The 21,411-nt window shown below is 53.0% G+C and overlaps 1 protein-coding gene across 1 annotated transcript in view; it reads left to right on the top strand.

The window, feature by feature from the left end:
- The window catches only part of CSMD1 (CUB and Sushi multiple domains 1), a 1,658,614-nt gene that overhangs the window by 1,014,085 nt on the left and 623,118 nt on the right, over nt 1–21,411 (top strand). The window contains exon 6 of the mRNA XM_066237815.1: nt 2,710–2,822. Within this exon, the coding sequence (XP_066093912.1) occupies nt 2,710–2,822 (113 nt within the window). The remainder of the gene's footprint in view (nt 1–2,709; nt 2,823–21,411) is intronic.

Genomic DNA, 21,411 nt, shown 5'->3' with positions numbered 1-21,411 from the left:
AACTTGAGTCCCCCAGGAGTCCTACATCCATTTTTGACGGCTGGCAGAAGCCAAACCTTGTTGAATCCTTCAAAGGAAATGAATTTGCCAATGAATTACCTAGCTTAATTTGCCATACTTGAAAAAAAGAAAGAAAGAGAAGTACCAGTTCCTTTGGTCGAATCTACAGGGACGGCTCAGTAGTCTCGCTGTCCGGCGTGATGGGTTTCCTGACCTAGTTTGAGAGGCTCCGGAAATGAACCGTGTCCGATCGTCCCTCAGGAAGACCCCATCCCGGCCAATTTCCTTGAGCTGTTCTTGTTCCTCACCACCCCCTTTGATGTCTGCCCAAATGCCTTCGACCCACCTAACCCCACCCGGTCCTTGTCCTTGTTTCCTTACGTGTAGGATTAAAAGAGAAGTCAGTGCGCTGTGACCGAGTGGCTGCTGTTGGTCCCTTGCCTCCTCGTTTCTCTTTCACAGCCTTCTGCATGGTGTCTGAGGCGGCGGTCATGTCTGTCCTCCACGGCCACCCCACGATCTGTCTCGTTTATCAGCTGTCTTAGAAAGCCACAGGCAGAGGACGTGGAGCTGAGAGCACGGAGGACTTCTCGGAGGCCTCACTCCACCGACCACAAGCACTCGAGCACCGCTGGTGGTGGGCGGGGTCCCCACGGGGTGGGTGCTCTGAGACGGTTCCCAGGGACAGGATGGCGGCACGAGCTAGAAGGCCCTCTCCTCCCGGACTGTTCTAGGACGAAAAGCAGGTTGTGTCATCTCCCATGGCTGCCACAGCCAACGAACACAGACCGGCTGGCGTGTAAGCCGACACAAGCGCATCACCCATGGTTCTCCCGGTCACAGACCCGACACTGGGATCCGGTGGAGTCCAGTCCTGTGGGCGGGGCTGTTTCTCTCTGGAGACCCGAGAGAGAACGCACGTGGTTGCCTTGCCGGCCTCTGGAGGCACCGGTGCTCCTGGGCTCTCGGCCCCGTCCTCCTTTGCGGAGGTCGGCCACCCCGTGGAGAGCCCTTCTCCTACGCACTCACTGACCTGCTTCCTGGGTTCCTGTGTCCCCCCCGCCTCGCCGCCCCCCCCCCCGCCCCTCCACCTCCACACCCCCGCCCCTCCACCTCCACACCCCCGCCTCTCCACACCCCCCCCACCTCGCCGCCCACACCCCCCCCCCGCCTCGCCGCCCACACCCCCCCCCCGCCTCGCCACCCACACACCCCCCGCTCCTCCGCCCCACCCCCCGCCGCCCCGCCGCCCCCCCGCCCCTTCACCCCCACCCCGCCTCTCCTCCACCCCCCGCCTCGCCACACACCCCCGCCTCGCTGCCCCCCCCCCGCCCCTCCACCTCCACACCCCCGCCTCTCCACACCCCCCCCCCGCCTCGCCGCCCACACCCCCCGCCTCGCCACGCACACCCCCCCCCCGCTCCTCCGCCCCCCCCCCCCGCCGCCCCCCCCCCGCCCCTTCACCCCCCACCCCGCCTCTCCTTCACCCCCCGCCTCGCCACACACCCCTGCCTCGCCGCCCCCCCCCCCGCCCCTCCACCTCCACACCCCCGCCTCTCCACACCCCCGCCTCCTTCTTCTGCTCTTAAGGATCTTTTCCATTATTGTATTTTTTGCTCCATCAGACGCACCTAGGGTTTTCAGGAGGAAAATAAGAAAAAAAAATATTCTGAACCAAAGGGTGTGTTAAAATATTTAATAAAATATACCACAATAATATTTCAACAATGTCAACTTACAGCAGCATTAACGACCATGAGCACTGTAATTAACCAATGAGAAGAGACTTTAAAGTTCAAATACTCTTCTAGTTGTCCGGGAACCCGCAGCAGCTGGAAAAAAATGAACATTCACTCCGTAAGACGCACGGGCATTTGCCCCTCCACTTTGGGGGAAAAAAAGTACGTTTTATGGAGCAAAAAATACGGTACATCGGGCCACTTGAGAAGCCAGGATAATCTTTCCATCTCAAGATCTGTAACACCTTCCAAGGGGCCTTTTGCCACAAGGGGTGACGTGCCCTCCTGGGGGGGGGGGTTTGTTGTTGTTTTCTGTCAACTAGACTACACCTTGTAGAGCCAACTGATTTTTTTCAACACCTTGACCAGAGCTGAATCATATTGGATGTGTGGGAGACTCCACTGTGTTTAAGAGACTCTTTGACTCAAACACGACTGAGTGTCCATTTCAGGTCTCCGCCCATCCTCGCCGCCCCCTTATGAACACCCCCCTTCATGGCAGTGGGAGAGCCCTGTGCCGTGAGTGGTGCCCACATCCCTTCTGCAAGTGTGGAAATCGTTTGTTTGAGTCTATTTCCCATGACACTGGGCTGCCGAGGGCCACGTAGTGAGAGGCAGAACTTCATCTTATTCTTCGCCTTCCAGAATTTATTATGACTGAGCTTCTGATGAGAGGACAATAAGAAAGGAAAAGGCTATTTTCTCATTTTGTGTATTATTAATAAGACAATCAAAATGTCAAGGATTTGTGAAAGCTTACATTCCATCAAGAATAGGCTTTAGCATTCGTATGGGGGGGGGTGACGATAAAATCACCCGAATCTCATCCTAAGGTTGAAGTGCAGCTGATAAGTAACTCCGTTTTAAGCATCTCAAAGTCGGCACAGCTGATTTTAAAAGCAGCTTTGATGTGGGGCTTTGCTCTGTTGGTTTGTTTACCAGGGTTTTTTCTTCTCCTCCTATTTTCCAGGCTGACCGGCATGAACCTGCCCTCGCCCGTGATCAGCAGCAAGAACTGGTTACGACTCCACTTCACGTCAGACAGTAACCATCGGCGCAAAGGGTTTAATGCTCAGTTTCAAGGTAAGGATGCTCCATCTTTAAGAAAAAAAAGAAAACCCCAAATAACGGAAAGTATGTGGTGCTTCCCACCCCCCAAATGTTAAGATTCTCTTGCTAAAGATGGAACAAGAGACAGAAGCTTGAAAATACCTTCTGTCTCTTTTTTTATTTTTTTTATTTATTTTTTATTTTTCTGAAGTTGGAAACAGGGAGGCAGTCAGACAGACACCCGCATGCGCCCGACCGGGATCCACCCGGCATGCCCACCAGGGGGCGATGCTCTGCCCCTCTGGGGCATCGCTCTGTTGCGACCAGAGCCATTCTAGCGCCTGAGGCAGAGGCCATGGAGCCATCCTCAGTGCCCGGGCCATCTTTGCTCCAATGGAGCCTTGGCTGCGGGAGGGGAAGAGAGAGACAGAGAGGAAGGAGAGGGGGAAGGGTGGAGAAGCAGATGGGCGCTCCTCCTGTGTGCCCTGGCCAGGAATTGAACCTGGGACTCCTGTACGCCAGGCCGATGCTCTACCACTGAGCCAACTGGCCAGGGCAATACCTTCTGTATTTTTATGAACAGTTCACGTTAGGTCAATGTGTAACGACGAGCAACTTATGAAGAAAGCTTTATTGCCTGTGGTATTGTTTGTGGTAGATGCTTCTTGTTTCACTGGAATTATTGCTAAGTTTTCATCAATCAGTATCCACTAGCATTAATTTTATACAGCTAACTGGTAAACAGCCCAGTGATCTGGTTATTTTCTCTGTCCATACACCCTCGTATAGCATATAGGTTGCATGAAAATGCATGTATATCAACATGTCCCTTTTAGTTCTAAAATATATATTCACACCACATAAACCCAGTTACCTGATTTAGTGATTTACATATAAATGAAACTCAAAACAAAAATGCTGACGGAGACTCTGTAGTCACTTCTAGGTGAGATTGATTCTGAAACATTCCCTTTGTATCTAATCTCTCATGTTTATGCCTGGATAGCATTGTATGATTTCTTATATATTAAGAAATCAATCATCTTTATCAATGTCATGGAAAGTATTCAGTCTCTGAAGAGCCCCATTGGAAACAGTTCCACTTTCATTGGCAAATAAAAATATTTGTGTAGCTGTGTTAGAAAGTGAGATAGTTTCCCAAGCAAACTTCTGCAGTGTCCCCAAAACATGACCACAGAAATGTCAGTTGCGTTCCCTGACATGTGCCACATGTGGGCCAGGACCCCCAAATGAGAAAATTATACACAACCCGCGGTCCAGAAAACGGGTAGGTCAGAGGGACAGTTTATAAGGAACAGCCACAAAAGGCCGGGACAGACAGAAGTCGTGTGAGCCACCCAGGGAGACCTCAGAAGCGCTCCAGCACATGGGTCAGAGTCAGAAATCAGTACTTAGAATGCCAGTGGGCTGACCATATAGTTAGGTAGGTAAGTTTATTAATCTTTTCAAGGGTCCTGATCATTTGATTGGCGTTAAGCTACAGGAAAACTTTTAGGTATGATCCCTCAACCTTGGTCAGTGTATTTGGCATCTGTACCAGTGATTGCAAAACAGGCAAAAATAGTCTCAGGTTGACTAGGGGGTGGTACAGTGCATAGAGCATTGGCCTGGGATGCTGAGGACCCAGATTCGAAACCCTGAGGTCACCAGCTTGAGTGTGGGCTCACCAGCCTGAGTGTAGGGTTGCTGTCTTTAACATGGGATCATAGACATGACTCCATGGTTGCTGGCTTGAGCCCAAAGGTCACTGGTTTGAAGCCCAAAGTTGCTGGTTTGAATCCCAAGGTCATTGGCTTGAGCTCAAGGTCATTGACCTGAACAAGGGGTCACTGGCTCAGCTGGATCCCCCAGTCAAGGCACATATGAGAAATCAATCAGTGACCAACTAAGATGCTGCAACAAAGGATTGATGCTTCTCATCTCTCTCCCTTCCTGTCTGTCTGTCCCTCTCTCTCTTAAAAACAACATCAAAAAAAGTTTTTTTAAAAAATAGTCTCAAATCTGAAGATACTAGAAAGTGGTAGACACAAGACACATACTGGTTGATAGAAAATTGCAAGAGCTTAAATATGTCAGCCACTGATTGTAAAAGAATATACACAATTAAAGTATTGAATAGAAAAACTTGCACATAAGTCCATAGAGGTTAAAAAAATGTGCAAAAACGTAAAGTAGTATAGACATGGCTTGTTCGTCATAGATGAGGAGACCTCTCTAGGCTGACTTTGAAGTCAGACTCAAGACCACATGGTGAGAGGAGGCTGTCACTGTCTCTTCATTAGCATATAAGCCTCATTTCCCAGGAGGCCTCGGGCCTGAGGCCAGGACTGCGCAGCTGATATGGAAGGCTGGGTTCAGTACTGTCACTCATTCGTCAAGAAAACCGACCACAGGGTGAGCAACAGGACGTTGACAAGAAACATTAAAAAAAAAAGAAAAAGACACAAGGTGCTTTCAAGGAGAATGGTCATTCCAGACAGGAAGGTATGTTCTGCCTGGACTGTGCTGGCCCCAGAGGGCAGGGCTACAGCCAGTGGACGGGAGCTCCGGGAGGTCCCCTGCGGAGCCTGAGCAGCAGCAGCGGGCAGCAGACGGAGCAGTAGCCCTCTGCACTTCACTCCAGGACTGCCTGGTGAGACGGGCCCCCTCAGAGCGTCCACAGCCTCCCACGGACCGGGTCTTCAACTCCAGGACCACCTGGTGAGATGGGCCCCCTCAGAGTGTCCACAGCCTGCCAGGGACCGGGTCTTCAACTCCAGGACCACCTGGTGAGATGGGCCCCCTCAGAGCATCCACAGCCTCCTACAGACCGGGTCTTCAACTCCAGGACCACCTGGGGAGACGGGCCCCCTCAGAGCGTCCACAGCCTCCCACCGACCGGGTCTTCAACTCCAGGACCACCTGGTGAGACGGGCCCTCTCAGAGTGTCCAGCAGCCTCCCAGGGACCGGGTCTTCAACTCCAGGACCGCCTGGGGAGACGGGCCCCCTCAGAGCGTCCACAGCCTCCCACGGACCGGGTCTTCAACTCCAGGACCGCCTGGTGAGATGGGCCCCCTCAGAGCGTCCACCAGCCTCCCACCGACCGGGTCTTCAACTCCAGGACCGCCTGGGGAGACGGGCCCCCTCAGAGCGTCCAGCAGCCTCCCACGGACCGGGTCTTCAACTCCAGGACCGCCTGGGGAGACGGGCCCCCTCAGAGCGTCCAGCAGCCTCCCACGGACCGGGTCTTCAACTCCAGGACCGACTGGGGAGACGGGCCCCCTCAGAGCGTCCACAGCCTCCCACGGACCGGGTCTTCAACTCCAGGACCACCTGGTGAGACGGGCCCTCTCAGAGTGTCCAGCAGCCTCCCACGGACCGGGTCTTCAACTCCAGGACCGCCTGGGGAGACGGGCCCTTTCAGAGCGTCCAGCAGCCTCCCACTGACCGGGTCTTCAACTCCAGGACCGCCTGGGGAGACGGGCCCCCTCAGAGCATCCAGCAGCCTCCCACGGACCGGGTCTTCAACTCCAGGACCGCCTGGGGAGACGGGCCCCCTCAGAGCGTCCACAGCCTCCCACTGACCGGGTCTTCAACTCCAGGACCGCCTGGGGAGACGGGCCCCCTCAGAGCGTCCACCAGCCTCCCACCGACCGGGTCTTCAACTCCAGGACCGCCTGGGGAGACGGGCCCCCTCAGAGCGTCCAGCAGCCTCCCACTGACCGGGTCTTCAACTCCAGGACCGCCTGGGGAGACGGGCCCCCTCAGAGCGTCCAGCAGCCTCCCACGGACCGGGTCTTCAACTCCAGGACCGCCTGGGGAGACGGGCCCTCTCAGAGCGTCCACAGCCTCCCACGGACCGGGTCTTAGAGAGATGCTGCCTTGATTTTGTCACCGGGAGGCCTCTGGTTTTTATTTCGGGAGGCCATGTGGGAGTCCCTCCTGTCACAGAAGGGAAGTATATTGTTCATCTTTCTTCCCTGTCTGGAGTGAACACCAGGGAGCCCAGACGGGCACTGTGCTTTTATTTCATCTAAACAAAATAAGGGAGAAAAGAACACGATTGTTCTTACCAACGCCGGTGCAAAGAAAGAGAAGCCTAGATAAGCATTCTAGGAAACCAACAGGAACCACAGCCGTGATGCTCGTAAAATATTTACATAGCATTTCCCAAATGTCGTTTCAATATCTATGCAAATATTCTGTCAAAAGTCTGAGTCTCGGGTTATTAGATGGAGAAGAGAACCTTTAAAAAAACAACACACATTCATATGCCTCCTCTCGTTTTAACATGGTTGTAGTCATACTTGTCATCTGCGGATACCCTTAAGAACATGAAAGTCCCATCGCGTTACTTGGAGAAATGTGTTTGCAAATGATGTGGGTTCCCCTGAGAACCCTCTGTGGTCCCCGAGCTGCTCATGCAGCCCTCTGGTGGCATCTCGCCCACAAGAAATTGTCTCTGCCCAAGAGAACAGTGGCTGCACAGAATTTGATAACTCCTAAAAACAAAGAACACAGTTTTTTTTTATTGTTGTTTTTCTTTTAACTTGGTGCTCTTCTTGGTCAAATAAAACAACTGCCACCATAAAATATCTGCCTTTCATTTCTTGATTTTTTTTTTTTTTAGCTTTTACCACTACATTCTTTATTCTCTGCTGCATCTTACATTGTATTCTTTGCCTTTTACCTCTTCCATCAACCAATCAAATTATGCCAAAAGGACTGGAAGGGTTGATTGACAGGTAACGCTGATGTATAGCGGAGACTCCTCAAATAGATTCACTTTTAAAATAGCACGGTGAACAAAAGAAGTGACAAATGCAGGGAAAAAAAAAGCCGCTTGACGCATTGGCGGTATCCGTGCCTATACCGAGTTCTCGTGGAATGATAGATGTATGTGGGACACGTTAATTTTTTTTTTCAGATCAGCTGAAAACTGAGCCCATTCTTTACATGGTACCATCATTAATTATAATTAAATGATCACCTTGTTAGTGCAATTTGTCATCTAGACATTTTCAATGTCTACAAGATGAGGGTTTTTTTTTACAGATAAATTAATCTTGAACCCTGAATGCCTCTTCACTATTAAATAGCCATCGATGTGCTGAGCTCCAGTGGAACGTATGCTTGCTTACCTGGCTATTTATAAAAATACAATTTTCACAAAATGAAACGCCATTGATTTCTGGAACTGATAAATCATTTTGAAAGTGTCTGTAGTAAATTTTCCCATTTATAGGGAGAGCATCCAGTCTCATAAATCGGGGCAGAACCTTGATCATGGATTTAAATTTCGTGTTGACACAAATAATTAGCTCAACTTCAAGGTGATTGTTCTATAGGATTATTGATCTTTGTTTTTACTTGACGTAAAGGCCTTCATAGGAAATGAAGACTTTCATGTTGTTAGAAATGCATGTTGGAAAATCAGGAGCTTCGTTGTTTCGGGGTAATTGGAATGGGTAGGTGACTAGAGGGTTCCCTGTTGTTCTCCGACGCTCACGTTGTCTGCAGCCGGAGCCACAAGCGCCCAAGCTCAAGCGAGGAGATCATGAGCGGAGCTGGCCCCTAGTTCCGATGGGCAGGCATCCACCTCTCCCTTTAGAACAGCAGCTCCGAGAAAGAGTACGGGCAGTGAGCGAGAACCTAGAAGATGCTCAGTCATTGTACGTGGAAGAGATGAAGGATGTCAGCTCTCTCCATGCTCTTCCCAGAGCCCCAGAGCCCCAGAGCCCCAGAGCCCCAGAGTCCCAGAGCCACAGGGCCCCAGAGCCACAGAGCCACAGAGCCCCAGAGCCACAGAGCCACAGAGCCACAGGGCCCCAGAGCCACAGAGCCCCAGAGCCCCAGAGCCACAGAGCCACAGAGCCCCAGGGCCCCAGGGCCCCGGAGCCCCAGAGCCACAGAGCCCCAGAGCCACAGAGCCCCAGATTCCCAGAGCCCCAGAGTCCCAGAGCCCCAGATTCCCAGGGCCCCAGAGCCCCAGATTCCCAGGGCCCCAGAGCCCCAGAGCCCCAGGGCCCCAGAGCCCCAGAGTCCCAGGGCCCCAGGGCCCCAGGGCCCCAGGGCCCCAGAGCCACAGAGCCCCAGATCCCCGGAGCCCCAGAGCCCCAGAGTCCCGGAGCCCCGGAGCCCCAGAGCCCCAGAGCCCCGGAGCCCGCTGGTCTGCAGCACCTGGGAGAGCTCCGTGAGGGGGCGCTCTGTCCCAAGCAGAAGTGCACACTCAGGAGCCACAGGGCTTGCCATAGGGACAGAGGTGACAGGCAGAAACAATACGTCAAGGGCATGGAGCATTGAATGACAGAATGAGTCAGCATATTTGTGGGTGAAAAATATAAATATTATATAAATGTCTGTCTGTGTCACTGAAGGGCAACGTGAAGGTAGAGGCTGGTGTTGAGAAGACGGTGCGAACCTGTGGATACAAGTCTGAGGAGGAGGAAAGACCACCCCTCTAATCCTCATTCTGGCTCTCAGTCCTGCTCTCTCACCTCGGCTGCCTGGCCCTCCCCCACACACCTGGGCTAGGGACCGTCTCATGGTGCTAACAAGCCCTCCCCCACACACCTGGGCTAGGGACCGTCTCATGGTGCTAACAAGCCCTCCTCCACACACCTGGGCTAGGGACCGTCTCATGGTGCTAACAAGCCCTCCCCCACACACCTGAGCTAGGGAACGTCTCATGGTGCTGACAAGCCGTGGTTTCCGGTCCCCAAGGTGCAGAGCACACCTGAGCTGAGGGCAGTGTTGCTCCGCGGGGTGACTGCTTGCAGGGCTCAGGTGACATTCAGTTCTGAGCTTCCCAGTTTTGAAATACCTTTGGCCCCAAATCCTCACCTTCTGCACAGTGGAACCTTGGGCTGGCTGTATAATGAGGACTTCTTAGACGGTCCCTAATTTCCTTTTAAAAGATGGTAGAGCAGGTGTGATCTGACGTGTGTCTGGCCGTGTATTTAGAGCCCATGAAGGTCAGAGTTTATTCTGAAGAGCTGTATGTCGTCTACTAAGACAAGACAAAGTCAGAGAGAATATGCTTCTATTTCAGTAGCCTTTTTTTTTTTGACTAGACATTGGAGGAAATTTCTCACAACGTCGAAACTAAAGAACATCTGTCTCAAGAAAAGTATGCGATTTTATTCATTAGAGATGCTAAATGAAGAGCTAGAGGTCTCACCTCGAGGCAGCCCTGACGGACCAGATGAACGTTTGAGTTTGTTCCAGGCTTCTAATTCAATGCATTTTTCCCGTATTGATTTATTTAAAAATTGTGTTCCAAATGTTAACCTATGATGCGCCTTCGCCGTGATACACGTATATAAAACCACTTAAACTAATCCCTTCCTTTCCCTAAACTTCTGCGGGTGTGAGGTTCACTCTGAAGGATGGGGAGCCAGCACTGTGACTCAGTGACAACAGCCACTTACAATAGATTAATATGAGGCCACAGCAGGGAGATGTTTAAGTTCCTTTGCTTGAAAAATGCAGAAGCTGCAGAGGGTTATTATCCCCTTGGTAAATGGCCTTTCTACCATTTTTTATTTATGAGATGTTAAGAACAATTTTTCTGGCTTTCAGTCTACAGACCCCCTAGCCGTCATCCTTCTTTGAGATTTTTCTCTCTCGCTCACACTGGGATCAGCCCAGTCCGCAGACCGTGGTCAGCGTTTATCTGCTCCGTGTTCACAGCCACCTCCTGCAGGCTGTGTGTGCATTGCAAGTGAGAGCATCACCTTGCACACTGCACGTTGCACGAGGCCGTCCCCCGAGATAGTCGGCCTATACGTGGGAGAACGTGCAGCCGCAGCGGGGCGTGTCCTCTCTCCGCCCGGTGCAGCTGCAGTGGGGCGTGTACGTGGGAGAACGTGCAGCCGCAGCGGGGCGTGTCCTCTCTCCGCCCGGTGCAGCTGCAGTGGGGCGTGCACGTGGGAGAACGTGCAGCCGCGGCGGGGCGTGTCCTCTCTCCGCCCGGTGCAGCCGCAGTGGGGTGTGCACGTGGGAGAACGTGCAGCCGCAGTGGGGTGTGCACGTGGGAGAACGTGCAGCCACAGCGGGGCGTGTCCTCTCTCCACCTGGTGCAGCCACAGCGGGGCGTGCACGTGGGAGAACGTGTAGCCGCAGCGGGGCGTGTCCTCTCTCCGCCCGGCGTAGCCGCAGTGGGGCCTGTACGTGGAAGAATGTGCAGCCGCGGCGGGGCGTGTCCTCTCTCCGCCCGGTGCAGCTGCAGTGGGGCGTGCACGTGGGAGAACGTGCAGCCGCAGCGGGGCGTGTCCTCTCTCCGCCCGGTGCAGCTGCAGTGGGGCGTGCACGTGGGAGAACGTGCAGCCGCAGCGGGGCGTGTCCTCTCTCCGTCTGCTGCTGATAGTAGGTCCACGAGCTGCTGTGGTTACCGCGTATCTAAGGTGTGAAACACTTGGGAAGTCACAGGTCCCTCGGAGCAGCCTGGAGGTCCGTGAGCTGGGACAGGCACAAGCCCCATGGCCCGTTCTCGTCCTCACTGGTCAGCTTCTTCAAACTGAACCGTGAGGCAGCTGTTTCTGTAATAATTCACCCCACCAATAACAATACATGACCCAAGAATATATAAATCAGAGGCAGCAGGCCTATGGTGAGCACTGGATACAGGAAAAGAATGATGAATACCTTCCCTGTCTCTGCCTTCAAGAGTTGATCATTTAATTAGCTAGTTCCCAGTATCTATTTGGGTCAGAGACCCCCTTGAAAATTTGATGAAGGTTATGGACTCTTCTCTGTACGTACTGGATTGTTGCACGAGCGTTTTTATGAACTTCACGTCTGCCTGAACGCCCAGGGGTCACGATGGGATTTCAGGTTGAGAATTGCGTGTATTTATAAGGAACACAGGATTAGAACTCTCGCTTTTAGTCGATGGTGTGCTTATAGAAAGCTCACCGTAGAGAAGGGAGACGGATACAGGCGAGTGCAGAGACAGATCAAGGGACACAATTATTGACAGGCGGCTCTCAGAGATTAGACAGAAGTGTGACATGGATAAAAACGGGCTGTGAGTGACTGTGAAGCAGAAGGACAAAGGGGAACGTTTAGCCTGAATGGGAAGAAGAAAGAAGAACACGCCCTGGCCGGATAGCTCTGCTGGTTGGAGCGTCGTCTCAAAACCCAGAGGTTGCCGGTTTGATCCCTGGTCAGGGCACCTACAAGGACGGATGTTCTTGTCTCTCTCCTGCTCTCTCCCGTCCTCACTGTAAAATCAATAATATAAACCTTTAGAAAAGGAAAGAAAGGAAAGGAAAGAAGGAAAAGAAAGAAAAAAGAAAGAGAGAGAGAAAGAAAGAGGAAGGCAGGAAGAAAGGAAAGAAGGGAGGGAGGGAGGAAGGAAGGAAGCAGACAATAAGTTGAGTTGGATTCGACATTTGTAGAAGAAAATGGAACAACAGTAGGTTTTGTCCAAAATGGAACCGACATTATGAAGAAGTTGAGCGGTGTTGCTGGGGCCGAGAGGCTGGGGAAGAGCGCTGGGCAGGGAGTGACCTCACCAGGAGGACCGAGAGGGGACGGAGGTCCGCGTGTTGTTGCTGCAGATCATTTCGACTACCGAGGACACTTGGCTCCTTCTGAAGATGGCCCTCCAGGCGGCGAACAGGAGTCCAGCCCTGCCCACGTCCCGCTCAGAGGGTCCGTGTCTCCGCTTCCTCTGTCTCAGGCCGGGAGTCTCACTGTTTCCTACGCTGAGTGACTCGGGCTCTAGCAGAGAGTGAATGCTGTCGTCACACCGCGCGCATCCTGGGTGGCGCCCATGCGGCTGCCTACCGCAGACTGGAGACGGCGGGAACGGAGGCACCTTTTCTGCGCGGAGACGCTGGGCAAACCGTGGGCACGCGTCAGGAACGGAGCACGTGGCTGCCTGGAGTAGCTGGGCTAGAAGACCGAGCCCCCTGGGCCCCTCTGCTGACTCCCTGCTACCTCCTTGTCTTGCGCTGGCAGACCTTTCACCAACCACAGGCTCCGTCCGGCTGTGCCAACCCGAGCCTCCGACCTGCGGAACCCCGCCTCCTTCACCGCGGTCTCGCTCCCTTCTCCTCAGCCCCGGCTGTGCCCAGCCGCCAGGGAGCAGGGAGTAGGCTCTGCCGCCCCCTCTCTCCGGCCTCCCCCCGCCCCCCGCTGGCAGCCACCGCCCCCCCCCCCCCGACAGCCCGGCCCAGCAGAACCACCTCCAGATGGAACACAGGACGCTCCCCTCTTCTCACCATGCGCCCCACGTGCACAGGAGCCTCTGCAAAGGGTGGTTTTCTTCGCCCTCTTCTCCGTGATGTCTCTCCGAATCTGCACCCGGGTCCCTGAACCTGTCCCCGCGCCAGCGCCCCGAACCTAGCACCCCGCTCTTTGGCCTCTGGTCCCCACTCTGTCATCGCCCCGGCCCCAGAAATGCACGTGTCCTTCTCGTCTGTAAGCGACACCGTCAGCCTCCCTCTCTGACGACTCCTGTAGATCCTGCCTGTTTCCCAACACCAGGCCTCTGGCTCCTGACGAGTCCTGCCGTTTAATGTCCCCTGCTCTTTCCACGGGCGCCGGCTGGAGCGGTCGCCACTGGCCGTAGGGACCACTGGACAGTCAGAGTGTGGTGGGTTCAAACAGAGTGGAGCTCTCAGTATAAAACGCACCAGGTTTCAAAGGCAATCTGAAAAAAAAAAAAAAAGGTCGGAAGATGTTCCATGTTGAAATGATAACCATGATTGCTTTATTTTTTTTTAAAACTTTATAAATAGAAAAACTTCAGGTGCAGATGTGGTCACATGCGTGGCCCACATTTTGTTTCTACAGAGTGGCTCTAGGTCACCTGTGCGTCCCCCTCAGAGGGGTTTCCTTTCCACCAGGACCCCGTGAACTGACTTCGGGGATGTCCCCCCCACCTGCAAATGTCTGAAGTCCTCGTGCGAAGACCCACGGCCTGGCCTGACGTTGCAGGTCATAAAGCAGCATCTGTGTCCAGAGTGGATGTGTGTGCGTGCGTTAGGACCACGCCTTCTTCCCTCTGAGGGGGGCGTTTTCAGCTCTTTTCTTGGAGGAGAACAAAGGACAGGATCACAGGACATTTCCTAGTGATGGAGAGAGAAAGAGAGAATTACACCATGAAAGACAAAACAGTGAACAGAGATGGGCCCATTCCCTTTCATTCACAAGATGACCAGGAACCAGCCCGTGACGTCCCCAATAGAACACTGTCAGCCCCGCGGAGCCACTCAGAGCCCCAACCCCCCCACTCCATGACTCCCGCGGCCAGTGCGCTGACCAGCAAAGCGTTTCTGAGTGAGGACAGTGGAAATGGTGTCTCCTGCAGCACCACCACCGTCCTTAAACAAGTAATAAACAGAGAAGTTGCTCGAAGTGGTGTGGAAGAAGGTGATACTAGGATAACTCCAACTCCATGTTGAAAATTGAAATCTGTCTGTCAATTTTTATAAAAGTGGGCAAGGAACAGGATGCCCTGCCCTCAGGATTCGCAGCGGCCACTTCAGGAAGGCCCTCCGGAAACTAGGTCCGCGGGGCTTCCCGCGCTTAAATAAATCCTGATCATTCAGTCGGCGATAGCCTGATTATTACTTTTTATTCGAATGAAAAATCCATTTTTTTTTTTTACAAAACTTTCTGCTCGAATGGCTCTTGGAAAACGCCACTGGGATTCTTCACTGACCAAAGGGCTCAGACCCTGGATGGTACGTCCTCGTCGCTCAAGTTCAGTAATTAAAACCATTATTTAAAAAGCCTTTGAAAGAGCAGTTATGGTGGAGTGCTGACATTATGCAGAATTTAAATTCAGTGAAATTAGCACCTCTGTTGCATTTTTTGGTTTTACTCTGACAGCGGAGTATTTTGTAAATGGTTCTATTTTTGGCAACGTTCTTTGTACTGCGTTGCTCCCTTCCGTGACATCCAGAGGAGTCCGAGAGAATTTTGATGATGGGTATGCTGAAGATAAAGCAGAGCTCTGGCATTAATTTTTCTCTGATTTTTAGAGAAAAATGCCGTTATTGCCCGAAGACTGCAGTCGGCATCATTTATCTCCTAAGAGTCTTCAACTTACCGACCTCTCTGAATTATGCCTCGTGTAAACGGTCTGCATTGTTTATGGCTAAAAAATATTGATAATATTTTAGCATTGCACCCCTCGATCCGAAATGGTTATGAAATCTACTGCTTATTGTCTTGATCTGTGTGGATCATGACTTAATATTACCCACCGCGCCATCCAGAGCCCTTTTGATGTTCCATTTTCAAATCTCATCTAGTTTGCAATTTTCTCTGCCTGGGAGATTCTATCTTCAAAGCTGTTTCTTGCGAAATGGAGTTTTCACTCGAATGGTTGCTCCTTCGGTCTTATTTCATTAGCTAATTTTAATTTGATTAGTGCTAGGTGGGAAGCTTATGATTTCGCAGATGTATATGATTTTTCTTTTTTCAGCAAGAGGTATTCACAAAATGTATAACATGTTTTTTGTGCATTTTGACTAGAGTTTAAAAGACAGACATTGAAAGGTACAAATGAAATGGCATGAAACGAAACTTATGGAACAGCCAGAAACATTTCACATTTTCTAGTTGAAGGATTGATATTTTCTCCCTTTGTTCCTCTCGAAATTAAATCACGTTTAAAAAAAAAAATGAGGAACAGGAAGTTTATTCCTAGCAAATGTAAAGTCATGCTCCCAAAACGATGAGCTGAGAAGCTGCTTAGGGACAGCACGTGTTACTGAATCCCATCTCAAATGACGTCAGTTTTCTGCACTAAGCCGAGAGCCTTCCTGGTCCACGCGTTGAGCCCTGCTCTCCGTTAGACTGAACGCGAGATGGACGTGTCCTCACACCTTCTCCAGAAGCAGTACCTGGCCTGTGGTCTTTGGGGCGTATCCGCTCTGCGCCCCACGGCTGGAGACGTGGATGTCATGAAGGGACCTGTGGCAGTCCTCGCTGATGTGGTGTCAGGCTCTCTGTCCCCAGCTCTGTGTCACCTGTTCTCACACCCTGTTTTACTGCAGGCCGGCTGGAGGCACACAGGATTCCAGAACCTTCTCCCCCCCTCTGCCTGTGCCTTCCGACCGGTAAACAGCAAAGACAAGGGGAAGGACAGGAAAGAAGAAATACTGGGGTGTTGGGGGAGTCACACTGTGTGTTGATCGAATCGGTAACAATTACACAGTTGGTTTGTCCTTGTTTCACTTCCTGGGGTTGCAGGAATTCAGACTGCACGTGTGCCGAATAGAGTGGTGAGCCCACGTGGGACCCCCTTGTCCTGCCCAGCATGCCGGCATTGCTCAGTGCAGCGTCCCCACACACGGGACACTCCCGTCCTGAGTCCGGTGGTGGCCACATGGTTGTCAGGTTGACTGTCCTGGTGTCCCAGGGCTTGTGCTTGAGTCACCCTTACTTCCCTGAGCTGTGGCCCTGAAGCCCAAGAGCAGCGAGGCTGGTGAGGGTCACGCCCAGGGGCACTTGGGACAGTTTCCTCCAGTCCCCAGCTGTCCGCCGAAATCTCCTGCCGGTCCGCAAAGGAGGTCCGCCAAGGAGGTGACCGCCCTGGTGCTGTATGGACATTACAGACCCAATGATCTTAGTCAAATTCGCTCACGCTCAGGGTGAGTTCTGCCTTAGCGGTCCCTGAAATAATGCTCCTGTCTTCACCCTTCCCAAGTATAAAAAGGGTGAAAACCACTGTTTTAAATGAAAAGGTGGGTGCAATACAATATATTTTGTGGGTGAGACCATATTTTCACATTTTTAGAGTATATTGTTTTAATTGTTCTGTTGTTATTAGTTTTCATTGACCTCTTTTTGTGACTAATTTAGAAATGAAATGCTATCGCAGTAGGCGTGCGTGGGAAGAAAACCTCGTCTTCGGAGGGTTCGGTACTATATGCAATTTCAGACATCCTTTGGGGGTCTTAGAATGCAGGTAAGAATGGAGTACTGTATAAGTAAGATATAGTCAGCCTGGCTAAGCTGTGTGTGGCCCAGTGGACAGAGTGTTGACCTGGGATGCTGAAGACCCAGGTTCGAAACCCCGAGGTCACCAACTTTGGTGCAGGCTCATCTGGCTTGAGCACAGGCTCACCAGCTTAAGCATGGGGTCACTGGCTTGAACCTGGGATCACAGACATGACCCCAAGGTTGCTGGCTTGAGCAAAGGGTCACTCACTCTGCTGTAGCCCCCTGGGACAAGGCACATATGAGAAAGCAATCAATGAACAACTGAGGTGCCGCAACAAAGAATTGATGCTTCTCATCTCTCTCCCTTCTTGTCTGTCTGTCCCTATCTGTCCCTCTCTCTGTCTCTCTCTCTCTGTCTCTGTCACACACACACAAAAAAGCTTAATATCTGAAATTTGTCAGCGAGGTACCAGGGTAGGAGATCTTGCCCCCCAACCCCCATAAAAGCAAGAGTTGGACAAACACCCACGAACAGAAAGAGCTCCGGAGAGCGCGGGAGCCCATTCATGAAGCTTCAGAGGCACCGTGAGCCACACCCCGAGAAGGACCCGGTGGGAGTGCATGTGCCGGTCCGCGTGCCGGTGAAGGAGACAGCCGTCACCGTGTGCTCACACGTGAGGACACCAGCGTGGGCCTGTGGCGGCCGCACTCCCTCCGACTGTCACAGGCAACCTCGGCCGCAGCCTCGGGCAGGCACTTCAGCTGTTTCTTATCTTAGAAAGTCTCCCACGACCCTCACGCATTACCTATCGTGAAAACGCACGTCCAGGGTGCTGGAAATTCTCGCTTTGCAGAGGATGAGCCTCACCGGACCACGTGAAGTGGATGTTTCTGTACCTTGAAAGGTACCGTCCTGGCTGGGTTTTTTTCTTTTTCTTTATTTTTCTCCTTTGATTTCGAACGACCTCAGGCCCATAGGGAAGCTCAGGTGGGCGTTGGCCAAGAATCTTCCATGAGGCATCACTGCCTCCGTCTGGAAGTCAGAGACCTGGAGGGAAGATGCTGGAACCCGTTCTCTGGCTCAGCGTGGAGAGACTGTGGGGCGTCCAGCGCAGCTGACGAGACAACGTGGTGACCGGGAGGGCGCTCTCCGTGGGCCCCAGTCTGAGTCCACTCGGGAGGAGGCGTCAGGCTCTGCGTGAGGAGCGTGGTAACGACAGGCCAGTGACAGTGAAGCAACGGCAGGTGCGTCTCAGAGGGCGCTGGGCAACGGGCAGATCCAAACGTGGGCATCTGAGCATTCATTGTAGCGTCACCCTTCACTTGAACGCCGAAACAATCCCAACTTCTGCTGCTACCAGAACCCTAGAAATTAAAAAATAATAGTCATACAATTTTCTAAGAAGCATGAGATTCAGATCAGATCTGAAACGTTAGCTGGAGGCTGAGATGATGTCGTTTCCTCCCGAGAGAGCCGTGGCCCCTGTAGACCCGGGCGGGAGAGGAAGATCAACGACGATTGCGGTAGACAGCCGCTGCTGGCAATAAGGTTGGCGCATTTCTTTTACACCAGGTAAAGGAAAATGCAGCGTTTACTAAAGCCTCAGACGGCTCCCTGGCCCCTCCGACAGAAGGTCCGGCTAGGATACCACATCGTTAGTTTTCATAAGGAAAAGTGCAGACTCTCGGCTCCCATATGGAGGACACTTTGCACCTGACCGTCCCACGGTGGTCAAGGACGGTGCACTGTCTGCGGGTCCAGTCCTGGGGGGGATGTCTGGGTGGTCACCTCCCATGGCCTTTCATGCACGTCACTCGGACCATCACTCTGATGTGACTCAGGGGACCTCCCAGGAGCCCACACGCTGCCCACCCATGTGGGACTCACCGTCTGACACAGCTGCCCGCTCACCGTGTGGCCCCTGAGGCCGGGCCGGTGGGGACTGGTGCTCGGTCAGCGCTCTTAGGTCGCGGTGATCTTGAATGCCCGCACTGGTAGTTAGGGGTGGTTGTGCCTGAAGCCTCCAGCGTGGGGCAGACAGACCGCCATGGTCCCCAACTCCATCCTGGAGATGCTTACAGAGCACGGTCACCAACTCCACGGGAGCTCTGGTAGCAGGGAGATTTTATAGGTGTAAAAAAAAACATCCCCACCCACCTGTGGCTTTCCCTCGGGCCCTTGAGGGGTTAGGGGACGCCCGGCGCACTGGGGACGGTCACCTTCACCCCGTTGACCCCTCAGAGGCAGGTCTCTCAGAAACACCGTGTTATCTCTGGGCCCCCCTGAGCCTGTCAAGTGGACCCATTACATTAACTGTCGCTGGTTTCTAGAGTCAAATCCTAAGATCGTGATTCTGAGTCACGAGTCACGGCATCTGCACGTTTTTAAAGCAGGCCAGTTAAGGTCAACGGATAAGCAAGTAGGAGACCCTGGTTGAGCGATGTTGCTTTAAACCCAAATGAGGCAAACCACAGGAGGGACCGCGGGCCGTAGGCCAGTTCCCCTGAGCCCTGTCCGAGGGAAGTCTGGGCGGGGACTCTCAGCAGGCAGGTGCTGCCGGTGGACAGAGCCGGCCGAGGGCGCGTCCTGCCGGGGGCCGTGGCTGCCGGCTCCTCCCATCACCGCCCCTCGTGTTCGGACCCAGACCACCCATTTCGAGAAGTGGGAGCACGATGTCGTTCTTCCCCCACACCCCACACAGCGCAGGGTGGAAGGCTGTCGTTCTCAGGGCGAGAACGGAGGTTGTCCGCAGGGCTCAGCAGAGGAACGGAGGAAGAGCCCGTCTCTCCCTGCAGAGGGGGACGCACTTCAGGTGGCCTCGGTCGGTGTCCATGTAGTGATGGCGGCTTCTGGCATTTCCTCATCGTGGAGGGCAGGGGCACGCAGTGCGGCCATGGGCCTTGCCCCTCCACCGTGGCAGGCCGGGGGATCTCAGGACACCAGCTCACGTCAGAGAACACTGCATCTGGGCAGCAGCCCCGACAGGACACCAGCTCACGTCAGAGAACACTGCATCTGAGCAGCAGCCCCGACAGGACACCAGCTCACGTCAGAGAACACTGCATCTGAGCAGCAGCCCCGACAGGACACCAGCTCACGTCAGAGAACACTGCATCTGAGCAGCAGCCCCGACAGGACACCAGCTCACGTCAGAGAACACTGCATCTGGGCAGCAGCCCCGACAGGACACCAGCTCACGTCAGAGAACACTGCATCTGAGCAGCAGCCCCGACAGGACACCAGCTCACGTCAGAGAACACTGCATCTGAGCAGCAGCCCCGAGGGTTCCTGTTGGAGGCAGACCCCGTCCTGCCCTGTGATGTCCAGGAGCCGTCCTCGGCCAGCTGAGGGTCAGGGGGAGAGAAAACAGACGCACACGCATCGCGTGTGGACACGGGAGATGGCAGGAGGCGACTCGGCATCACCGTGGAGACTCCCGCGTTCAACGCGCAAACATCCAGCCAATCACCCCGTGTAAGGTTGCAGGTAGTGTGTTAGTCGTGCAGTGACCTCCAATAATTGAGCCCCTTTTTAAATATTCAGTTCGTACATTGGAACTCAGTGACAACAAGTTCACATCTGAAGTCCTTCCTCTGTTGAAACATCTTGTCTATATGTCTGAGCTTACTGTCATAGGCATGTATGTGTACACACCCACACACACAAACACACACACACATCCATCTCACACGGGGACACACATTCACACCCTAACAAAAAGTCTACTTTAAAAATTCTCTGCTCCCTGAACCAGACTGTGAGCAAAAACATGAACTCTTATTACACATTTCTCAATTTTACAACCCATTTCAACATCGTTGCCAATGGCTGACTGACAGACATGGAGGAGAGGCACGATGACCCCGTGGCGTGACGCGACGAATATAGGACGTCGCCTCCAATCCCTGCGCCTCTGGTTCTTTGTCCTAATAGTTCAGCACTTGGCTTCTTGTGTTTCATTCCTGAAGGTTCAGTCTGTCTGACAGGTTTTTTCATCTTAATTCCTTTTTCTGTCTTATCAGACAATGAATCTAGGATCTCCCTTCATGCAAACCAGCAGTCTAACTAAACAGGTCTTGAAGGTACGTGAAGGGAGCTGACCCCAGGCTCCGTGGCGGGTGGCCCCTGACAGAGTCGATGTCTTTATGGGGAAGCTGGGAAGGTGTGCAGATTCCGGGAAATGTCGTCCGTTGATCACAACTGCGTTCATGATTCTCTTTGTTTTCTTGGCTAAATGGCTGTGTAGAGAAATGGCTTCACCCAGTCTATCTCGTCTGTTCCTAATTTCGCGGAGAGATAGATGGCGTTCCCGGCATCCTGGGAAAGGCTATCTCATCAGTGTGTCGACCACGGGAACCGGAGTCCCCAAAAGTTAAACGATCGCTCAAGGCTTATTAGAGCGGAAACATTTTAAGCGGTCCCAAAGACTGCAGCATCCAATCCAGTCTCTGCCCTGAGAGGTGGCCCTAGGCAACGCTGCTAAGCCAATAGAGCCCGTCTTCTCCTGGAGATGCTTGTTCCCAAGGCAACCAAAACAGGTGACCCTGCCTGGGGCTTCCACTGGGAGCTCCCTGCTCCCAGGCCCTCCGTTCCTGGTGGTGTCTATTTCTGTGACCTCTTCTGGTCCCAGGAATAAAGACTCATTCAACACCTCTAAAAAAATCCCAAACAAACAGAGAGTTCCAGGTGAACGGGCACAACTGGAGATGAATCCA

Source organism: Saccopteryx bilineata, chromosome 6 (genome assembly GCF_036850765.1).
Source record: "Saccopteryx bilineata isolate mSacBil1 chromosome 6, mSacBil1_pri_phased_curated, whole genome shotgun sequence".
NCBI lineage: Eukaryota > Metazoa > Chordata > Mammalia > Chiroptera > Emballonuridae > Saccopteryx > Saccopteryx bilineata.
The sequence above is the reverse complement of the archived record's forward strand: the minus strand, read 5'-3'. Positions and strand labels throughout refer to the sequence as shown.